Source organism: Anabas testudineus, chromosome 23, assembly GCF_900324465.2.
Source record: "Anabas testudineus chromosome 23, fAnaTes1.2, whole genome shotgun sequence".
NCBI classification, from domain to species: Eukaryota; Metazoa; Chordata; class Actinopteri; order Anabantiformes; family Anabantidae; genus Anabas; species Anabas testudineus.
In genome coordinates this window covers 7540226-7564922 of record NC_046631.1, presented here as the reverse complement: position 1 = coordinate 7564922, position 24697 = coordinate 7540226, and the positions used below count along the sequence as shown (strand labels likewise).

Here is a 24697-nt window from a genome sequence, read left to right as displayed (position 1 = left end):
TCGTCAGCGATTGGTCGGTTTTGGTCGATCGGAAATTCGAAGGATCTGATTGGCTGTGTGGCGGTCATGCGAGTGGCGTCACTCGGTGATTGCCCCCTCCCCTCCAGTCCAGTCAGTAACCGTTCAGAGTGGAGAAGAGACGAGCGACTCAATAACTCTCACTTTAAGGCACCTACATTAGTCACAGGACGGATTATTCTTCAGACAACAGGCCCAGGTAAGTAGTACAACTGACACACGTCACTATAAAGTGTTATTAGTGTTGTTTTGTGTTGTTTCAGACTGTTAAATCTACACTAGGACTTTCCTAGCGTAACGGTAGCGCCTCTGTGAATGTAACCTGCCAGCTAGCAGCTTTTCCATCCAGCTAATTCTGGCTGTCAAAACAACAGAGGAGCACAACCTGCTATCCAGTGTTGTGCCTCTGCTTTCTCTTTGCGGGGAATTATAATTCATATTGAGTCAATATCTGGGACGTTTAATAGCATGTAGGTCGACGTGGTAAGCTGTCAGACTAAACACAAGCTTCCTTTAAGAGTTATCTAGCTTCTTTTGCATGTAGCAGCTCCTGTTAGCGGACTAGCCAGCTCGCTAGGTCGGTGTAAACAAACCAGCATCACAGCCTGTCGACAGGCTGCAGTCTTCTTTCTTATATTACCTTTGGCAGCACAATATGTGTCAAATGTAAGGTGATGTATTATCACAGAAGGCTGGCGTTATACAAAAATAAACTCTCATTTGTGCGTTTCTTTGTGTTTGAGGTGTACATATTGTCGCTGTCAACAACAAGGTAGACTGGCTGGAGTTTCGGGTTTCTTTGTCTGGCTTGCTCGCCAGTGTTGTGTTCACTTCTGTGTACTGTCTTGGAGTCTATTGCATTTGTTTGTGCTGAGCTTTCACATGTATTTGCTCTTTAATGGTTGAGAGAAACTAGATTATTTTACAAGTAGCTGCTCGAAAAAGCTTGTTTCCAAACAGAGGTTTTGGGATGTAACTTCTTGCTATAGTTTACTTTGACATTTTATGAAAAAAAAAACAAAATCTGCTGCAAATTACTTAACCTGAGTTGGCTTGTCTGAATCTTTAAAGTGACTGTAAAGATTAAGACAAAACTGGTTTCTGTATTAGTTCATAAACTAATTATATTGCCATGTAACATTGTGTAATTTGAGTTTCTGTTATTGAACCTCAAAGACTTAGAGAGCTGCTCTGAACTCAATAAATGTTCTTTATTTTAAGCTGTTTGGGTCATACACAAACTTTATTTAATCACTGTCTTGTGCTGAACAGCTGTATATCACCAATTTAAGAGAAGAAGAAGAAGAAGCTAGGATATTTATCACAGATTAACTAACATACAGTATTTTACTAAATAACTGTGGTTGTTTGTTTTTCAACAATCTTTTATGACCAGTCAATAGCTGCTTTGCCATTAAGTATTAAAAATAGATGGATGGATTGATGAGAGAGTGAGTACAGTTCTGATGTTATTTCTAATAATTGTATTTTTTAATAATATCATCCCATGCCATTTTAGCGTGATTCTGAATGTTCAGTTTGCAACAAAGCATGAGGTCATGTTATAAATATTTTATGGGCTGGGTAGCTGATAGCCTATTTGTCTTGACTCCCAAACTTTATAACTACAGAAACACTCCCAACCGTTCCCTTGCTTAAGATAACCCCATGGATATTTCATGGAGCAGCATCTTTGTTGGGATTTGTTTTGAAACCCTGTTTTGCATTTTTAATGATGATTTGTTGTACAGGTTGACCCTTTGGGGTTTCACATTGTGTTTATTTTTGAGTGCACATTTGCTTCTATGTAACTTAATAGCACCAGAAAGAAACACGAACCTGTGATCTGTAAATATAGTTACACGCACACTTCCCTACTGTCAATCTCATATTCTACCTGTGCATATCGATGTAGTTCGCTGTCACATATGCGGGATACAAAGTAGACCCATCCATAGTTCTCTCGTTTAGCAACTTTGTTCAAATCAAGTTGAACACAAAACATTGTACACACAGTACCACAGTACTGCACAGAGTTCATTTGTCTGAGATGTGCTTCACACCTTTCATATTCAAATTAGTTATCTTCCAACAGGAAATTACTTCTAATTTCCTGTTGGAAGATACTAATTTGAAGTTATACAAAGAATGAATTCAGAACATCTGTTGGCGAACTTAATATGTGCATCAACTCTCACGCTGCTAGGCATGCCTACTGGGCAATATGTCATATTTTTTACTAAATGTATAATGAAATCAGGCTTTGACAGTGTGCCAGGCAGGAGGGCAGCTAAACATAGCTTCTAAGAATAGCAGAGAACTGTCATTGCTAAATCTGACTGATCATAAGACAAAGTAGCTGTGCCTCCATTCTGTATACTGCTTCTCGTCTCTGTGCTTCCTTTCCTTTTCGCAAGCAAACCAAAAATGGTTTATGTTGTCACTTAAGAAAGCATGTACATACATTATAACAATGCCATATGAGTCAAATAAGCTTACCACTAGTTAATTACTCTGTTCATAGGCATAGTAAGCTTTTCTGAAAAATTGAACAAAACATTTTTTAATTTAGTTTACTATTTTGTTGTGAGTTTTTTATTTGTTTTTTATTTTTTCTAGAAAAATGCCATAATTCACTGGATCCAGCTTCTCAAATGCATTTTTTTTTACTTTCTTACCTTTTACTTTACTTTAACAAATTAATGACATTTGTTTAAATTAATAGATGATAGAGTTACAACAGTGTTAAAAATGTTTATTGGAGGCATCTGGTTGTATCTGTCAACATTCACACAGTAGCCTTGAATAAAAAATACATAACAGGCAAGCAGCTTCATGTTGAGGCAGATTTCTAATAAAAACAAGACATAACCTTAGCTAATCTGTTATTATTGTAGACACTGGCCCATTTTTTTACTCTTGCATTTAGCTGATTTAACATTTTTCGGAAAATCATTCACACTGCAAAGATAAAAAAAAGACAAAATTATATAGTTAGTGGCTTTAGGTTTCATCAGAACATTTAGGGGACCTATTTTTATCTGCATGCAGTCCACCCAGTGCTTGAAAAACACAGCATTTGGTTGCTGTGTGTTCATTTAGCAGAGCCATCAGTGTACTGACCTTGTTGTGGTTTGTGTGTGCTTTGTGTGCAGATGGTGGTTCAATGTAATTTACAGACAAACAGCAGTGTTTTTTGAAAATCTTCAATAGGAAATTCGGACAGGATGTAGTCACGTTTAGTGCCAGCTTATAGGCATTAGTGTCGGGGTCCAGATACATTTATACATTTTTCAGAACAAATATATGTTCAGGATTTCACTGTTATATTTAAGAATGGTTAGGAATTGCTTCTGAGATACAATGACAAACTCAGCAATTGTGTATCAAATTGATTTTTCAACCTTCGTCACCTACAGACTGTAAAGATGTGAGTTGATAGCTTGGCCTGTGTCAGACTGTTACATGGATATTTTTATATGCTGTGATGATGAGAGCACTTCGAGGGCCTTTTTTTATTTGCTGGTGGGCATGTTTTGGCTCTGCTATTCTCAATGAATGCAATTTCCTTAATACCTGCTATTTTGGGGGGGCCACATGTAGGTTGTGTGGTTGTAGGACTAATCTGTTTGTTTCAGATCAAGTCAAATGGTGGCTATGACGAAAAGGCCTATCTCTGCTGTGGCTGAGGACACTGGAATCACCTAGCGCATGACGTTTTCTTGTGCATTTATGTATAATCTGTCATTATGTTAGTCCCAGGCTGTTTGGGGGAAAAGTGGGTTTAGCCCATGGAATATTTTAGTTAAATATTCTTTCAAGCATTTGTGAGTATTTAGTAGCACTATGAAGCTTCATATCTGTGTGTATACTGTGAATGAGCGAACAAGAGTGTGTATGTGTGTGTAGCTCATGTCACACTGACTCTCATTGTTTATATCGCCATCATAAGACTGCTGGCAGTCACATCAGAAAATCACTGCTGTACCAGGACTGAGGGGTCACGGGGGGATACACACTCACACACGCCAGATATTTTCTTGTTATTTCGATTTTGGACAACATGGATTAAAAAGGCTACTAGGATAGTTTTGGATGGAAAACAGGCTACAGGCTTGTTGTGCATGAAGATAGACAATCCAAGGTGCACTTTCACTAATATCATAGTAGGTAGGGTGTGTATGGGTGTGTATGTGTGTGGTTATGTTTAAGTGTGGGTCTGAGAGCAACCACACAGTCCCAATGAACAGTAAAGGCAGTCATGTGGTCTCAAACAGCAGGTTTAAATCATTGCTGTCCCAAATACAAAGGGAGACCTATTTGCCAACCCCCTGCCAGAAGAATTCACAGAGTGAAAAACTGTAGCACCAAGTGAAGAGTTTGACTCCTAAGTAACTAATGTAATATTATGGAAAGCAAATGTTATTTTTACACCAAGAACAGGTAAAAGTATATTAAAAGACAGTGGAGCACCCAAGTCAAACCTTAGTTAGTCAAGGAAATTATAATAGCTTTAAACTTTAATATCTTTTTTTGGACAGAAGAAAAAGTAAACAGTCCGTTCACTGCAGAGACACTGATGATATACATGATTCATCACTTTGGGAGAAAGCCACAGAAACACAAAGAAAAAAAAAAAGGTTAAAGGAATTGACGTCAATGCTAGTATTTATCTTTCTGCCTGAGTAAAAAGGGGCAGGGTCTTAAGACACTGACAGTTAAAGAAGAAAAGAGTCTTCACCAACAGTTAAAATTCCTTTGTTGATTAAAAGACACCCTGACTTCTGAAGATTAATACTGACATTAAAAAATAATGAAAGTTAGACAGAGACACAACATGATATCACAGTAAGAACCAGGTCCAACTTTATGTGTAGTTTAAAGGGCAAAGTTCAAAATGTGTTGTTACAGGTAGTCTCTATCTTATTTAAGGTACTTGTGACTTTAAGATCGACATTAATAGCTAAAATGATCCTGTTTCCTGTTAGAGAAATATTTGCATAAAATGTTAGATGCAAAGGAGATATAAGTGTCATGTAGTGGAAAGTCTCCAGACAGTCTTTGGCAAGTAAAGAAAAGATACAGATCAACCTCCTTTGACCAGTTTTAAACCAATAGGCCTGTGTAACCTGTTTGAACATACAGTTTCATGAAAACCTGATAAACCTGAAGCAAGGTCAAAGGTTCAAGGTCATAGCAAAGTTAGGTTTCTGTTTTAAGTGATCTAATTTTACAGTTTAAGCACAAAGTTAAATAAACATGCAGTGAGTTTGAGGCCTAGAATTTATTAGTCAAATATCTTACCTGCTGTTAAAGTTAGACTGATTTTTAAAGGACACACTGACCTACAGTACTCCTACAGTACTAGTGTAGTGTTGTTCACCTTGTTTTTATCAATAATCCTAGCCACTGTTATTGTTCTGATTCTGATTGACAATATACACATATGTAATACATACCTATGTGTGTGTCTGAGGGAACTGAAGAGAAAAGTATGCACTTTTCCACCGACTAACATGTTGTGTTTTGTATGTGGGTGACAGAGAGGACATGATATAGCAGGTGATAGGGCGCAGGCTATATCTGATAAAGTACCTAGGGCACTGAGCACATAATGTAGGGGAAAGGCTTGTTGCTTGACACACACTGACTTTCACAGCTGCCAAACTAGAAACAACTATCTGGAAGTGGATAAATCTTCTAAATGTTTAGTGGACACCCTATGTTGTATAATCAGACCTAAAAATGTGTGGCTATGGTGTTGTGCTATATATAGGTTAATAGGCACTTGGAAGACATTAGAAAAATAATTTATTTTAGCATTGTATACTGCTGGAAAATTGAAATGAATGGAAAATGCAACATACCTTTAAAATAACGTGTAGCCAATGGTAGGTGTTTTTTAAATAATGCCTAACCCTCATTCCTTTACTGCTCAGTCATTGCTTTCTGTACTCAACCAGCAACATCATTACCCTGTCAGTTCTTTTTATCTTGTTCTTTCTGTCTTCAGTCAGATGTGGACACAGTGTACAGTCTGTCTACAGTACATGTGTAAAGATTGCTTGTATTTTTTCACTTTATGGATCAGCTGCACAGTGCTTGTACTATGCTACTTGGCCTTTGTCCCACATTTGATTTCTGCTCAATGAAAGTATAAGCAAAATACTGCCTTCCTTAAAATAGCCTATGACCTACAAGTTAATGTGCCATTACACAAACACACATACACACACACACACACACACTCATACATTCTCCAGGCACAGCTACATGTCTGACGAGTAACTGATGCTGCCGGCAGGTCTAGTGAGTCACCTTCTTCTCTTCCTTCACATCTCTGCGTATGTTTTTCCTTTAACTAAAACAAGTTGTACTTTCACTGCCTCCTGTCCAGTGCCTTTGTCTACAGTTCACATCATTGCAAAACACATTTTTCCCCTTGGCTCTCTAAGTTAATTATATTTGGCTCGTAAATAAGCAGCATTCAGTATCATTTAGCTAACTGCCAAAGGCTTTCTTTTCTGTTAAACATAATTTGTACAACCATGACAGATGGGTCCCTTAACCAAATTTGGGTCCCTAATCCACAGATTAAGTTCCAGAAATGGGCACTTCTGCTTCTTTTCTATTCCACTTCCACTTTTTACAGCTGTTGTCCAAGTTTACACTCACTGTCTACCTTCAGGTGAAAGAAAAAATCTATAAAGTAAATCAATTTCCATTGACATTTTCAGTCAGTCTAATTCCTTTTCTTTTCTTATTGTTTTTTAATCTTTTAAGTTCCTGTTGGGTTTGTCAGTGATTTTTTGAGCCACGTTCACAGCTGTACAGTGACAATGACTCCACACTGTTCTGGGGTAAAGATGACTGTCTAAAGCCTGTATGTGAGAGAGTGAGACAAATTTAGATGGATGGTGACAATCAGTGTGAGGGAATGCTGGGAACATGCCTGCGTAGAACAGTGCACATTAATAAATGACCTTGTGTGTAGCCTTTTAGCGTGCTAATCTTTGCCTGTTAACAGACATATAGTTACCATTAATCCCAGAGTACAGTTTAGAGTTAAAAGAGATTTGCTCATTAGTTTTAGATATGTCCTGTCATATACTGTAATCTACCATTAGGTAAAGGGCACAAGATCACTGTATAGTCATTAGGATTCATCCTCTGTAAATGATAAATGACGTTTTAGCCCTCATGGAAATCCAGTCTGAAGGGATGGACCAACTGATGGATGGACCACTTGATCTTAAAAGTGGGTGAAAGGTGATAAAAGATGATCCGTATGATAATGTCCATATCACTTATACCAGCTTAGATTTGATACTGTTGCTTGGTATCCAGTATAAAGAAGCTGTACATTGGTTATTAATGTGTTAAATGATTAATGTGACATTTGGGGTAATATGCTATGTTGACTTTCTTGTTATTTAGATGTAAATAATCCGCTATCATACCTGCTCAGTAAATATGAAGTTATAGCCAGCAGCTTCTTAGCTTAGCACAAGGCTGAAAACTGGGGGGAGCAGTTGTCTCTAAAGGTCCCTGTCAAAATGACAATTTGGTGTTCCTGTGCTAAATTGAGCTAAGCTAACTTGCTTTGTTTGATCTTCTTATCCAACTCTCAGCATGAAAGCAAACAAGTGTATTTCCCAAATGACAAACTGTTCTTTTTAAAGTCTTCTATTTATAAGAAATACAACAAAAATATATTTATCCTCTTGGAGACTTTTCATTTCTGTGCATCATGACACATAAAAGTAGAGCACTTAAGAGATTTATTTGGCATGGTAGAGCGATTTACTGGTGAGAGAGAGATTGTTTTTCGAATAGTTGGCCCTCTATGACCAATTGGTACCCTTCAAGGCCATCCTTGTGTAAGAAGCTGGGCACCTATGCTCTTTACTTGACAATAAGTATGGTAATTCTAGATAACAGCAGCAGCTTCTACATGTTAAAAACCTGCTTGTGCTGCAAGTCAGTTACTTCCTTTGTAGTGACCTTGGGTGCAATTCTTACCTCTCCCAAACCTATCTACATCATGAACAGAAGACTCTAAGGTCACAAAAGTAATCTAACTTAAAGACCTATAATGTCTTGAGTCTTGACACAAAAGGTTTTATATGGCCCATTCATATGGCATCACAACCAATGAAGTGCATACTCGTTATACTCATATTGTCAGCTGTAGTGGATACACTTACTGGCAGTGCTGAAAATATTGACCTCTGGTTCAAGTCAATAACATCAATGTTAAAAGCACACCTGCCTAGGACAAGGACAGTAATGTTTAGAAATGGTATGGCTATAGTAGCCTCAGGGCCAAGAATATTAAATATTTAAGTGAATAGAGGAATTGATTATTGCTTTTTAAAGAATACAGTTGCTGACAGCAACTTATCTATTAAGAAAATGGGTGAAAGGCAACTGCTAGTGAGCAGTTTCATTAGCAGAAAAGGGGAAGTGTTGCTCAAGGGCACAGCAGTGGGGATTTTAACTGAGAGCATTCCTAGAGTATTATTGGACTGTGGTTTAACCAGCAGAGCAAAAGCCTGGTTTCTTCAGAATGCTGCTGCTGCCGTTTTATCTGTCCCTTAGGAAATGTCACTCAGAGGCAGTTTGGTGGTATTTTCTGAGTTTCTGAGTTCTGAGAAAAACCACACAGATGGTGAACTTGTCTCTGTGTTCACCCCTGAGTGAAAAATGTCAGTATATACAACATCCACAACACTTTTATAAGCCAAAAAATTGTGATCATACAGTTACCCTGCATGAAAAATCTTGATGAGTCATCTCGCATCCTGTTGTCGACACACATTATGTGTCAGCTGTTCTCTCAGAACTGAAACTTCAACGTTTGGATTTGGCTCAGACCCTGGGAAGCCCCATTTGGTTCTGGTGTGTGAAAATATTTTTTTTCCTTATTTTTTTTCATTATGTTTCATCAGAGTAGAGCTTTTTATCTCAATATGGGGTCAGTCTGTTCTGTTCTGTGTGTTCTGCTGCTTTGGGTGTACTTCCAAGCAGTTCCAATGAGTGTTTGTGTGCTTGTCTGCTTATTGTTTTTGACTCCCCCATTTACAATAGCTGCATGATTGCAGCTATTGTTGCTCATTGTTGTTGCAAAGACACTAAAAAAATACCACACAACTGTTTTCCAGAGCAACATGATTTAATTGTTTCGCCAAATATTTTAGCTATCTTATCACCAGAGTGGTTCTGATGTTGTTTCCAGTTTCCACGTATACAGTTAGTAAAGGGGTATATTTCTTAAGTCAACCATAGACTGAATTAAAAATCTGTTTAGAATTTTATATATATGTGGATACAGACACAGTATGTACACAGTATGATGGTCTCATACATTCGTCTACACAACCGTCTTGTATATTAATTCCTCTCCACTGCTTGTCAGACCCAAAAAGAACAATAATTTGCAGCCATTTCAGCTGTCAGGAGAGCTATTTGTTCTTGTGTGGCAATAGGGCCGCATGACTCTTATCTTAGGAATTGATCATCAAAAGTAGTTTATTCCTCCTATTCCCTAGGCAATAAGAGCACAGCATGGAGTCTCACTTTTCATCATGACAGAAAATGCAGGTGCAATTAATCAATACATTTTCAAAAATAGTTGACTGGGGGAAAAAAGGGAGTGAGGAAAACAGGAGAGATTGATTGGACAATCACTGAGTGTAGAAGTGTTTGATTTTGATGAGGGAACGTGCCCACCGGCCAGTCATCTCAGTTTAGCTTAAATAGGCGACTTTATCATCATCGCAGCACAGAGTAGTCCCGCTGGAACTGTATTTTCCCTATGACTACTTAAATGATTTTCACTGTCCTTTCCTTTTGTGTAGTCTTTTCTTTCTTGCCTCTTGGTCTCATAACTCTTCCTTTTTTTGTATGCCAATGTTCTTTCACCATCACCAGCTGTGGTTTAACTGTGGTAACGTTTACAGCTTTTAGATTTGCACGAAAAAGCACGTGTAGGCAGAGACCTCAGAAAAACATTTAACAGCGCAAGAAAACCTAACAGACATCAGTGGTTCCTTTTTAACTTTTGATTCTGCTGCTAATGAATAAACACAGTAATATGGTCACCATTGAGCATTAACTTGCTTCTCCTCACGTGGAAAGGAGGAAGTGATCAAACTTTACTTTTACTTTTTAGTGTTTTAGTGTACTTTTTTTAACGTACAATTAACATTTTTTACAGTCAGTAATTTTGCTTTTTTTTAAACATACTACAGAAATAAAAAACGCTGGTTGCAAATAAATAGAAATAATCTGCTATTATGGTACTAATGTTAGTTTGTGTGTAGTTCAATATTTTGCATCAATGCATTAACTTGATCAAGTGAATTGCTGCCTGCATGCTTACATCAGCCAATTATAAATGATGTCTTTAGCAGTTTCTGTGTGTATGTTTACAAGTACATGCTGAGGTGTGTGTGAATGACTTTGTATTGCTGTTTGTTTCCCTGAGCAATATTCCCTAATGTGTATGTGGTAGCACGGGAGCTTGCTTTAAATGAAGTGGTTGAGTGCTCTGAGGCACGTTTACATTGATCTGGTCCCTTGGGAGCACTGTGTGTGTGTGTGTGTGTGTGCAACAGAAGTAGGGAGAGTGTGTAAGACATAAAGATAAAAAAAAGTCTGTGCTGATATGAATGTACAGCTGCAGTACCCACCACTTACAGAACATTAAAGCATTGGTTGGGAGTGAGTGTTTGGAAACTTGCTGCAGTAGAAACATGTAGATATGAACAGGTCTCGGTTATGTACACATGATTAGATTTATCTCTATGAAGGTGGAATGTCTAGGGACTGTAAAACAAACCTTGCAAATCAAGGACTTTAAGGCTTGTTTTTGCTGGTAAAATTTGCTCCATGTTTATACTGTGTTCTCGTAAGAGAGTGAGTCTCTCATTTATTAACAGCATCTGTACAATTGTAGTGTTTTTTTGTCATCATGAGAACATCTTTCAGTTTTCCTCAGACTTGTTCTTGTTCCTGGTTTATATCAAGAGCTCAAAGTCTTTATGTCATATCCTTGCTAGCCTGTGTTCCATTAGTGTCAACAGTCCTGCAATCCCGGTATGAGCATTCGGTTTTTATTTAGAACTGTCAACCATTACAACACAAGCCATTAAAGCAGTTGAAGAAAGTTTATCTGCAATTTAGCTTTTATTAGACATTAGATCAATTTAGATCTAATGTGTGGTTCTGTCCACATCCTTAAAACTCACCAACATTATCTTATCTGTGCTGTCCTGCTGTTGTTATGACAAGTCTGTGACCTGTAGACTTGATAATGGGCTCACCTTCCGGTTTGATTTTTGCTCAACCCAGAATTTCTTATGCGATATTTCTCTTTAAAGCAGGTGAATAACTGTATAGCAAGAAATGGTGAGAGAAACATGAAGGAAGAACAAATACTTCCTGCGTGTGAATCTCTGTTCCTGTCCTTGACATCTTTCATCACTAAGCAACTCGCTATGACGGCAAGTTGCCAGTCTGTTGTTGGTAAATGTCGTATTTGACTTTGATATCATGGGCAAATGATAGAGATTGTGCATTTTTATCTCTAATGTAGAACGCCGAAGCAGAGGACTGTGTCTCCTTCCTTATTCACTGGCTGGGATATAATCTCAGCTATCATGAATTTTATGCCATTTGCACCTGTGTTTCCCACAGAATATCATTTTATAGTGAACTGAATTATTGATCTAAAGTTTTCTTGTTTAGTAAACAGGCATACATTAGCCTGTACTGTTACTTGCAAAAATTATAGTAACAATGTCTTGGTTATTTATTTTGCTTTTGTTTTGGTTTGATTCAATTTTAATATTTTCATTTCAAATTCGAGAATAAACAAAATTTGACTACCCTTTTTCTTACTGTTCTTTCTTCTTGCCTTTCTCACTCAATTTCTTTTTCTCATTTCTGTCTTTTTCCAGATCACAAAGTCCTGAGTGGAAGTGTCGTCCAGTCTGAAGACTTCAGCCCCCCTGTCCAGGTTGGTCATGAGTCGTCATCTTTTCCTGCTTATCAGTACTTCAGTTTTGTCTTCTACAACACATCAGTGAATCAGTCCAACTTAATTTAAATACAGTTGCACCTTTCATACAGTTTTATGCAATTCAAACTACTTTACAAATAGGTGAACATTTCTGTACATGATATGCATATGATAATAAAACATAAAATAATGAGACTAATACACAAAGAAAGTGGAGTAAAAAATAAATATTATGCTCAATGAAACAAAGTAAAGACCAAAGAAATAAATTAAGTAAAAGAAATAAAATACTAAACAGACAGAAGACAATGTTAAGTAAAACATGGCTTTTCTTGTTCAGTCCTATCAGGTTTGGTTTCATCTGGAGTTAGCCGACATCATCCACGGTGTCTTCTGACCTGTCCCAGCTGAGTTTTCTCCAGTTCATAGTATACGCTGGTCCAGCGTTTCAAACTGGACGGAGGAGAGACGAGTGGGGCCGAGAGCCCAGCCTTTGTGCTGCGACACAGAACTTCAAACCTAGTACAACACACAACAGATAGCACACACACAGATCCCATGAGTCCTCGGGAGAAAGGAGACACACCCACCTCAGGTTCTTCAACCAGTCACCTCAGCGCCGTAGAGTGCCACTCACACAATGGGGTGAGTATCTAACACACACACACACACACACACACACACACACATATGCATGCTGTTATCTGGTTGGTCCAGAGCCTTCTGGTGTGGTATGGGTCGACTGATCGCACAGAAAAACTATCCTGCCAAAACAGATGCCCACACATAAATAATTAAATGGGTGTTCTTAGCAGAGTAGTATCATATTCTGTAGCTGAGCAAATTCTGTCTGTGTAATAACAGGAAAAATTTAGCTAAAAGCAAAGTAGAAGTAAGTCATACTCTACACACATATAGTCACTTGACTTTAGTCTTTTGCCTTTGTGTGTGTATAGAGCGTGATGTAGCACCAGTTTCACTTTGAAGGCCTAATATGTTATCAGAGATCAAAAATGTTGATTAAACACTGGAGTTAATTAGACATCAGAAGATAGCTTGAGCTCACTTTTAAAAAAGAGTATTTTAAAGTTAAGAACACACAAGATTGTTTTAAGATGGTTTTGGGACAACACATGAAAGTTTGCCATACCCGTTCATCCATCCAACGATTTTCTGTTTCTGCTAATCTGGGTTGTCCAGACATTCATTTCCCTAGCAATGATTTTCAGCTCCTCATGAGGAGTCAAACGGCATTCCAAAGCCAGATGAGATATACACTGTGTGGCACACGCTAATATTTCTTTTCTTGAAGTGATTTTTGCTTTCATTACACCATACATTCCCAGGGGTATTGCTTGGATAACCTTCTACAATATCACCACATTTGTTTCTGACAAGAGTTCCTCTGGCCAGGGTGTTGCGTTTGATGATGGGATTGGATTGTTGCATAAAATCTTCTGAATGTCAAGATAGCATTTATTCAATGAAAGGCTGTATAATCTGTTTATATATTGAATTTGACCTCCAGTTACTTAACTCCTTCACCTAGGCCAGCAACTTTCTTCCAAACAGAGTAGCCCACAGTTTCCCAGAGAACCTTGAAATCCTGTCCTTGAAAATGACAAGAAGATACAACCCTGGTGGAGTTCAGGGCAACTCAGCATTATTTGGATTTTACCAGCAGGTTATTTTGCACAGTTTCATCACAAGCCTGTTTCCTGATCTTGTCAGCATCTGTCACCACCACTAAAGTCTTATCGACACCCTCACCACCATCAAGACTTTGAAACCTGAACTTGTCATTCTATGCTGTAGCAATTAACAGTGAATTGTAAGACGGGTTTTGGCTCAGCTTTGCCAGCTGTTTAGTTTTATTCTAAAGTGATGTGGAAATTGAGCAACAAAAAATAAACCTGTTGTGTTTCATTGCCGTCTTCCTGGAAGAAAAGCAAACTCAATACCAAAAATCTGTATGATTAGCTTCCAGTGAAGGCAGTGTTTCTGATCGACCAGATCAGAGAGTGCCACACCCGCCCTCAGGCATCACTTCTGCTGCCTTTTAGACTGTGTGTGAATGTGTGTATTCATACACAGCCGCTGCTCTGTTGTTGACTTTGAAAGGCAATCAGCATATAGCTGCTGAGCTGAAACACAATAATGTTAAGGTGTGTATAATTAGCCCGCTCGTGTGTGTTTCTGTGAACCCTTTTCACCTGTTGTAACACAACACGGATATCAGAGAGGATAGTAGGAGCTCCCTGCCTCAATGAGCGACCAGGTCGTATTTATAGGCCACACTTAGAATCTTTTAACATTTTGGTTGTTGCAATGTTTGCGTGTCTTAAAAATGTGGTGGTTAGTGTTTGGCATAACTTTGAGGTTGGCATCACACATCCTGTTTCACTTTTAATCAGATAGGAGTGGGAACCTTTGTCTCTTATTTTAGTAGTTTTATTATTTCAATTATTTGTCCAGAAATATTTAAAATTTAATTTAGTTGACTTTTTCAATAATGTATTTATTGTTAAAGAATCCATTCACTTTCAAACATTTCAGATCTTTTTGAATTTGTCTGCTTTAGATTGGTATTTGAATTTCTGCCTGATCACAACCAACAGAGAAGTATCAGACTACCAACTTAGTATGAAATGTTTCATATCATAATTTGGTGATCAGAATAGTTTTAAAATAGACCACTACTGTTAAAAAATAACATAAATTTCACTTTTTAAACTTAGACTTTTATGAGATTGGGGAAAAGATCCTACTGAAAACTAAAGACCAAACGAGGAAACAAACAAACAACAAGAACCTAATCCAGAGTCTGAATATTTGAATATGTATTTCACTCAATGTTCAGACAACAGAAACTTGTATGTTCTTCAAACCTAACATGTAATGTTCCAGATGACAGAGAAGAGCGTCAGCCAAAAAGTCTTGTGGAATTTTACTGCACACACCCTTTGACTATGAACAACAAAAAAAAGGGAAATACCGGTTAGCGGTGAACAAACACCTGTGATTTTGGGCCTTAGCGGCCTCTGCACATCCTTTCTTTGTGCTGAATTTTTTTTATTGCTTTCATATATATCTATATCTGGCCTGTGGATGTTGGATGTTACATTTAGTTTCACTTCCTCTTATTGTACCTGTTGTCCACAATCATAATTCTTCACGTATCCTAGCATTCCTAGCAGGGGTAGTGCAAGTTTGTGTTTTCAATAACAACATACAAAACAGTTATTGTCATTGATTTTGAGGAATGAACTAAAACAATGGTTTATGGTGTTGGCTAATAATGTCACACTTGTACTTTGATAATGTGTGCGTGTTTGGAACATACTGTCATTTCACAAAGTATTTTTCAAGTTCTTATCATTCTAAGAAAGCATTTTGAATGTGTGAGTCACATGTGATAGATCCCTGCCAGTGGTGCACAGGGGTTACGCTGTACAAGGGTGAGATCTTCCCTCTTCGTTCGTTATAGATTCAGGCTCCCTTGCCATTGGTCCACAGAGTTTCAGCTGTTTTCCTGTTGGCTGGCAGCTGATTCTGTGACTGGACTACCAGCATGTGACTTTGTTTACCCAAAATCTAGAGTTCCATATTTCACAGTAAGACGAGATTTCTCTTAATGTCTTTTCATCACAATCTCCTCAAACATATGATCTATCTGACTGTAGAGCTCAGCAGAACTGATTAGACAGGGATTCCTTGTAACATACACAATATGTCAGCTGTGTGTGACCAATCATTAGTCAGTTCAAAGTCATTAACAGTGTCTACATACAGAATAGTAAAAGAGTCTGAGGGGAGCAGGATGTATGTTTTTTGCATATGTGTGAGACAGAAGACAAGATTGGTCTTCAGGGACTTTCGGGCAAACACCTCATTTAATCCTGAGCAGGTCAAATTCTCAAGTGATTTCCTTGTTCTCCTCTACTTCTTGTGTGTGTACATGTCATCCAAGACCTATTGCTTAATTCATCCATACGTGAAAAGTGTTATAACTCTTTGCACTGTAGTGTACATTATTTGTACAACCTCATTTTAGTGTAGTTTGTGATGTTGTGGCTCGTGTTATTGAGCCATACCATGAATCACTAATTGATATTTTGTTATGAGACAATTCAAATTATTATAAGACAGCAGCAATGTATTTTTAAACAAGACTAGAAAGAAAATGTATTATATAATAAATAATGCTGCAGAAATCCAAATAAATATGAATTGATATTTGAAAAAAAAGAGAGAAATACAAAGTTTTATTTTTTGAAAATGTGACGTGTGCACAACAGTATGGTCACTGAAATTGGTTTAAACATACAAAAGGTAAATGTGTGCTTCGATAAAAGACTAGTTTTCCTATCAGTTCTGTGTAAATGCATATATTCCCTCAGCCGTTTCCCAGGAAATCTTTTCCTAGAAAAATGAGAACAGTGTTTTGCTGAGGTATGATAACAACTGATCCAGCATGTGTGACTGGCTGCACTAAATCTGTAGTCTGCTTTAGTCATACATGATGAGCTGTTACAGTATCTGACCTCTCAGAGCCAAGGATGGACATTTCCCCAAAGCATGGGATCATATTCTTAACCACACACACACACACACACACACACACACACACACACACACACACACACAGACAGACTTGACTCAGTGGAGTGTTATGGAGTGAAATTCAACTCCATAACTTCTGCTATAATGACTTCTTGGAGACCATGCAGCTGAGGCCGAGTCACGTGTGTCATCTCCAAGTTGAGGGTGTGTGTGTGTGTGTGTGTGTGTGTGTGTGTGTGTGTGTGTGTGTGTGTGTGTGTGTGTGTGTGTGTGTGTGTGTGTGTGTGTGTGTGTGTGTGTGTGTGCGTGTGTGTGTGTGTGCGTGTGTGCGTGTGTGCGTGTGTGCGTGTGTGTGTGTGTGTGAGTGTGTGTGAGTGCGTGAGTGCGTGAATGTAAGCACATTAGGGTGTTAGGGATAGCCTGAATTTCCTAGAACCTTAACCAGCTTCACTCCTGCAATCCTTCTCCTGTCTACGTCTCTTAGATCTGATTACAGCAACATCACCTATCACCTGCTGCTGCACCTCAAAACTTGGTTGTTAGTTTTGTGCACCTTAACAGAGGATTCACAGGAGAAAAAGCAGTTTTAGCATCTTTTGGCCAGCTGGCAGCTGATAATCTTTTAGTATTTTTTGCCTCTTAATGTGTAAAATATGCATCACATCTTTTTCTCTACATCTCATCTCATGTGTGTTTCATTTAATACAGAGGTAGACAAATGCCAAATAGGAGACAAATATCAATAATAATGTTGTAGAGATCTAGAGGAAATCACTCTGACAGAATTTACCAACTGTTTTCACAGTTTTACAACATGTGATTGCCTCCATGGTTCTCCAAAACATCAGCTTTGTATGCAAGTATTTTCAGTTACTGGATCTTTATTACTATTACCAAGTGCAGGTTTTAATGCTGTATTTAACTCATGTTACTCATACACAAACTGTCTCCTACTGTTGTGAAAGTACATTAGGCATAGTTGCAGTGCAATAGCTGCCATCCCTTTGTTTAGAATGTATTATGTGAGATAGTAGTGTGTATGCTACAAGTACGGTGTGTATCTGTCACCATGCTTTATTTGGCTCAGTGTCCTCAGTGCTGGTATGAATGGGTATATGTTGGGTTCTCAAGAGGCACCAATAGGGATGGCATATTGGGTTCTTAGTACATTTAGAGGGCACTATATCTCAACACACACGCACACACATACAGAGTAAGAGCTATTCGCACCCTTCGAGAATAACCCTGGCAGCATCTGCATTACTTGCATGCATTGGCGCACACGAGAGGTTATGACTGACCCACAAAGACCACAGAGCACACGTGGCTCCTTGGCAGTCACCTAGTTTCTCCGGCAATCACATGGTGTACTCAATCACTGACACTTACCCTCACGTACACACGCAGGTTTTACACCCGGTTGCCATTAGGTGTGATTAGCTGCATGTGTCTGTGTGTGTGTGTCCTGTTGTTGTAATACTCAGTGTTGTCTATAGGTAAGCACACTGCACTGCGCAACAACAAAAATCACAGTTTAGGAACTCGAAAATATCCACAGAGACGTGGTCAACACATGCACACAAGCAGGGACCATGCAAGTGGAGCGGGCTTCGCTGGTGGGTTAGTCATGCATTATATATTCAGCAGTAGTTCTCTCACTCTCTGCACTTCTCTTGTCTGTCTCGTTTTTCTCATTTTCTCACTTGTCTCTTTTCGTTCCTCACTGTCCTCCTCTTTGCGATTAATAAAAAGAATAGAAGGCTCATCTCTTCTAATCAGTTCCTTTCAGAGTAATGTGGGTATATGAAGGAGGTTGTGTTTGTGTCTGTCAGTAAATAAATGAAAAAAGAATATATATATATATATATATATATATATATATATATATATATATATATATATATATATATATATATATATATATATATATATATATATATTAGGTTTTAAACAGAGGTGTGACCCTAAGCCTTATCAAATCCAAATATAAGATCACTATTTCTATATGTATCTGTGTGTGTGTTCAGCTCTATGTGTGGGTCTGTGTGTTTGTTTCTGTGTGCGTCATTTACGATTAATGACTTAGTATTTATCACAGACTGCTAACCATATTAATTCTGTCCCTGGCTTCACAGCTGTGACAGCTTTTTTATTAGATTGAATTCACACTGTCTGTCTAACTTTCTATTTATAAATAAAAGGTTAGACCTGTTTTATCTATTTTCTTAAAATATATTCCATGTTTTTAATTTTTTATTTTTCATAATGTCCTGATTTGATTGGACAAGAAATCAAATTTGCTTTAATACTTGACGTGAAATTTGTGGAATCGTGTTTTCTCATTATCTTCAAGATTAGTTATGTTTGTTGTCAGACTTTACTTGTCAATAACTGATTATGCAAAAAGATCAATGATGAATTTGAAAGGAAGTTTTCTTATCATTTTGAATTTAATTTGCATATGAGCAGAGGATTATGCAAGCTGGGATCAAAAGTTTGACGCGTGTCTAAAGTTCGTACCACTCTGTGTCTTTTAGAGTGTCCCAGAGTGCGATGAGGAGACAAGAGTAAGTGAAGAGGATGACAGAGGAACAGAAGAAGAGAAGGAACAGGAAGAGGATGAGAGGAGCAGCGACGAAGGTTTCATGGGAATGACTCCTCTGCTGCAGGCTCACCATGCCATGGAGAAGATGGAGGAGTTTGTACATAAGGTACTGAACACATGCACACACTCACAGGTACAAATATTAGGTAATGCTAAATTTGTTTGCCACTTTTTAAATAGTTTATCTCGTCTCCCTTAACCTATCTGTGCAGACATTTATAAGCACCACACCTTTAATTCCATTGCTCACTAAACTTAATCCTCCCAAGAGCAATGTTTGTTTTACAGAGGCAATTTTAAACAACACTCAATAAAACCACACAGTAAAATAAACCAATAAAATCATATAATTACAAACTGAAAGTTTTAGGTTGACTTTATCAATTTCTTTTTTTTGTTCAAACTGACTTCTGGCAGGGAGTCTGTGCACAAGTCAAACTGGAAAATGTCCAAAATATATTTGATCAGAAATAACCCAGTTTGCCAGATGAAAAAATGGTTTCACAGAGTGCAGAGTTAATAAAATACAGTGCATTATTTGTTTCTTCACCTGCCATTTATTTTGCCTGAAACTCTCAGTATGTGGTAATTTTTTTTAATGGATTTCATGGTGACTAAGAAACAAGTTCAAGTCCAAGAGGAGTTTTTTCATTAAGTACGTGTCACTATTTTAAAATAAAAATGAGCAAGTAGATAGACATGCAGACCTCATAGCGACTGTTTGTAAGACGACACTGCTAAATGTGATGAACTCATATGAACTCTAAGTACACCAGCTTGCACTAATAGTCACGCACACACACAAACACGCTCTCACACAAACTGAGAGTCTGAAATTGCAACCAGCAGGTTGTAAATTAGGGAAATTAATCACTCTCGCAAGAAACTGTCAAAGCATCATCTCTCTCTTTCTTCTCTCTGCCAGCGGTGTTCAGTTTATTTATTAGTTAGTTACTTTTTCTTTGACATTGAGACCTATACTACACTACACTGCGCACACACACACACACACACACATAAACAACCATCTGCTTAAAGACATTTAAATTTGGTTAGGAGTCATGTTTTCATCATCTTTTTGAAAACAATTATATGATTTATTTATGTTTTTTATTAACCAATCAGGTGTGGGAGGGCCGGTGGCGTGTCATACCTCATGACGTGCTCCCCGATTGGCTAAAGGATAATGACTTCCTGCTTCACGGCCACAGGCCACCTATGCCTTCGTTTCGTGCCTGCTTTAAGAGCATCTTCAGGATCCACACAGAGACCGGAAACATCTGGACACACCTGCTAGGTAAGACACACACACACAGTCACTGTGGCTGCATTAACCTGTCGGTGCCGTCAATGCCGAACCTAAACCATCCAATAGACCCAAAGCTGAAATCTTAAAGTTGGTTCTTGACTTGAAGTCACAAGAACAGTACATTCTTGTTTCTCTGTAACATATTACCCCATTAGCCCTTGTTTTGTCCTTTAGTTAATCTTTATATTTACTCATTGTTGGGTAATAAATCCTTGTGTAAATGTTTGCACTGGCATACAGCAAAACCAGCCTATTTAGCTTTTACTGTATAAGCACTAGTGTTGAAAGCCTAGCTGAGAGTTTATGTAAGAAAAGTTGATTATTAAGTTGTCTGGTGTTGTTTTTAATGTTGGTGAGTCCCTGGGAATTAGTTGGCTTGTTTTTTTTCAGCCTTGTTTCAGATCCTGTTTGAAAAGGTTATTAATGTTTTTCAAAACAAACCACCACCTTTTTCTTTTTTATCCTGGGTTGAAATGACACATTATTTTCCCCTGCTCCCACCTGGTGGTGTAAGAGAGCTACTACATCTGAACGTAAAAGTGGTTTGAGTTAGGTTTTTGTTAATTGTTATCATGTTTTGGTGTGTTTCATTTGGTAAATGATATAAAAATGTTTCCAGTTAATTTAACATAGGGCTACAGTAACAGGTGGAATCCATTTCATTTTATTTAGCAGTTAGTTACTTTTCGTTAATATAATCTCTCTTTCTGTCCATCTGTTTCTCTCTGCAGGCTGTCTGTTTTTCCTCTTTCTGGGTCTGATGTACATGTTCAGGCCCAACATGTCGTTTGTGGCGCCGGTCCAGGAGAAGGTGGTGATTGGGATGTTTTTCCTGGGAGCCATCCTCTGCCTGTCTTTCTCCTGGCTCTTCCACACAGTCTACTGCCACTCCGAGGGCGTGTCCAGAGTCTTTTCCAAGTAAGACATACGCTGATTTTTATGTCCAAGATTATGCAGTAGAGATTTAGAAAATTTGGTTAGTGTTCAAAGTCAAATCATCACTGCTTTTCTGTCTCTAGGTTGGACTACAGCGGGATTGCCTTCCTCATCATGGGCTCATTTGTCCCCTGGTTGTACTACTCCTTCTACTGCTCTCCTCAGCCTTGTTTCATCTACCTGATCGTGGTGTGCATACTGGGACTGGCCGCCATCACCGTCTCCCAGTGCGACTTCTTCGCCACACCACAGTACAGAGGAGTTAGAGCAGGTAGAGTGATGCATCTCAGTATTTATCTTTATTTTATTCTTAAGTTTGTCCAGCAAAACATGCACATCATCATATCCAACTGCTGTGTAATCTGACTCTGTTGCAACTTGCTGCTCTGCCATATTTAGCCACTAACAGCAGCTACTTCTCCTTTATGTTCCTGTGTCTCTGAAGTGTAAAAGTTAGTTATGAATGTTCAGTACAGTGTCTATCATTTTTGCACACATGATTGGGTTGTAGATTTTATTATAAATAGATAAAATTGCCATCAGAGATTTGAGTTTTTATTTTTTTAAATAAAGTTGTTCAGATATCTGAAAAAGCTGCAAATGATAAGAACAATAACTTACTGACTGTATAATGGTCTCTAATTTATTGACCTTTTCTTCGTATGTGTTGGTTTAGGTGTCTTTGTGGGTCTGGGTCTGAGTGGCGTGGTTCCCAGCCTGCATTTTGTCATTAGTGAGGGTCTGATCAAGGCGACCACCATCGGTCAGATGGGCTGGCTGCTGCTGATGGCGACGCTCTACATCACCGGAGCCTGTCTGTATGCCGCTCGCATCCCAGAGAGGTTCTTCCCTGGAAAGTGTGACATCTGGGTTAGTGGCTAATAAACACATGCACTGACAGGACACAGTATGAGGGATGCGTCATGTGATTCCCCCGTGTTATTTCTAAAACAATCCCAAAGTAGAAACACTTTCTTCTTCATATGTTTCTCACTTTATGTCACTGTTTGTCCCTCAGACACAGTTAATTTACTATATTTGTCTCTGTTTGTTTTTATCTCTGTTTCTTAGTTCCACTCCCACCAGTTGTTCCACATCTTAGTAGTCGCTGGGGCTTTCGTTCATTTCCATGGCGTGTCCAACCTGCAGGAGTTTCGCTACACGGCGGGCGGGGGCTGCACTGAGGACGGCACTTTTTAACGGATACACCGATTGACTTATTCACCCACACACATTTTACAGGGAGGGCACTGGTTCTGACAATATGCACAGAATTAAACTCGCACACATTACACCTAAGACATGCACACGCATGCTCTCCAGAAACTGAAGACCGAAGTGGCTTGTCAGGTGTGTGTCTGTGTGTGTAATACACAGGATCACCTCCCAGGGGGCACTATTAAAACTGGCTAAGGAGGGTTTTTACTCTCCTTTTGTCCCCTGGTCTGTCTGTCTGTCCATCCCCACCTTCTCAACTGTAAAACTACTTCCAAGACAGCGTATTTTATAAACCTGTTTTTGAGATGCTACTCTTTCTAGGAAGTGGCAGCAGTTTTGTTGAATGCTGTTTTCCAGGTCACATTTTAGAGCATCCAAATACAAAAAAAAAAAAAAAAAGAAAAGAAAAGAAAAAGAATTGAGTGGAAAATTTCTGGATTTCTTCTGTGAAGGTTGCAGTGGGAGATGTTGGGCTGGGTGTGGGGTTGAGAGTCACTTTTAAAAGAACCCTTTTTTCATGTAAATAAGATTACTAAATTTTGGGTTATAGATTTGTAAAAACATATGAAAAAAAACAACTAAAAAAATGTTAGAATATGATGGTAAGGATGAATAGATATGTTAGATGATAAACTGATTAAAGTTAAGGAGAAGAGGTGTTCTATCTACACTTGCTCTAGCAGTGAGATGCAGTGTAGCAAATAATAGATTCTGCAGTTGGAGGGAAGTGCTTCAAACTCCTTCGTCAAATCTGTATATGCAAGGATGGTGTTAGAAATAAAGAGGAAGACTAAGGCTCAACATCCTGAATCTTAACAAACAAGCAGTGGCTTCAAGACTCGCTGGTATTCTGTGTCCAGTGCATTCAGAGAGCAGATCAACAGTCCACTACTCACTTTTTTCCCCCATTTTGTGTTGAAGCAGTGAGCTTGTGTTTGACATGTATTACAGAGTCGGCGCACTGATCTGACGTCAGACCTGGGGACTCATGAATAAAACGTTTTCATGTGAACATTTGTGCTTGAAACCAAATATAAAATCAAAACTATAAAACAAACATCATCTTGAAATGTAGCCAAACTAATTTCTATACTATAAGTTTAATCATTTTTATGCCATGCTCTTAAACAAGGCCTTAAAACTTACAAAGGGTATAATTAAGATATTTTTTCAAACAAGGCCCCAGAGTCGAACATATCATTTGGTCCTGTAAGTTGCAGTATTAATGCAGAACAGATTAGTTCCTCGTAGTCCTGCTCCTCTGCAACACTTGATAAAAGTCTCACAGAACCAGGATACTCTGTCTACAAACCATAGTTTTTTTCTGATTGGATTATATTTTAATTTATCCATATCTGTTGTTGGTATTGTTATTATTGAAAGCTTTAATCCTTTTTTTTGTTGTTGTTGTTGTCTTTGTTTATTGGTTTATATTCTTCAGCCACAGAGCATCGTGTGAGGTGTGGAGCAGGTATCTTGCAAAAAAAACAACATGAAGTTTCCTGAAATGATCATGAATAATGACACGTTCTCAAAAGGTTACTGTGACTACTGCAAACGTAGTGTCAAATACTAAGACACAACCAATTTCTAGCACCTTTACAATGGAAACCTTTATATTCCGAGCTTGTCGTTAACTGTTTTCTATGATTGATTTAGGTTTGCGAGTTTCTAAACAGCAAATATTTACATGATCAGTATCTCTTATTTGCATCATGCTTTGCTTTGCAGGAGAAGAAAACTAATCTTATTTTCATCTTCTTTGGTTTTCTTTTGTTTTTTTTCTCATTTTCTGTTTTTATTTTATCTAGTTAGTAATTATTTATTTCTCTCTGGGAGCGCATATTGTCTGCAGAAGCACATGTTCTGTTCTGATGGGAGGGTTATGATTGCAATAGACCTTTATATCTGCTGTATTGTTCTAATAAAAAAGTTTTTTCAATCTATCTTGTTGTCTCATTAGTTTTTATGTATGCACACTAAAACATGACAAGTAGGTATATGAGATACATTTTCAAAGTGT

General features: G+C 38.2%; 1 protein-coding gene across 1 annotated transcript; it reads left to right on the top strand.

Moving 5' to 3' along the window:
- Nucleotides 1-83: 83 nt before the first annotated feature.
- adipor2 (adiponectin receptor 2) lies at nucleotides 84-24620 on the top strand. Its single transcript, XM_026362579.1, has 9 exons — nucleotides 84-217; nucleotides 11982-12040; nucleotides 12384-12688; nucleotides 19144-19317; nucleotides 20337-20508; nucleotides 21252-21438; nucleotides 21540-21727; nucleotides 22133-22326; nucleotides 22528-24620. Exons 3-9 carry the CDS (start codon nucleotides 12602-12604, stop codon nucleotides 22654-22656), a joined length of 1131 nt encoding a protein of 376 aa, XP_026218364.1. The 5' UTR covers nucleotides 84-217; nucleotides 11982-12040; nucleotides 12384-12601; the 3' UTR covers nucleotides 22657-24620.
- The last annotated feature ends 77 nt before the right edge of the window (nucleotides 24621-24697 follow it).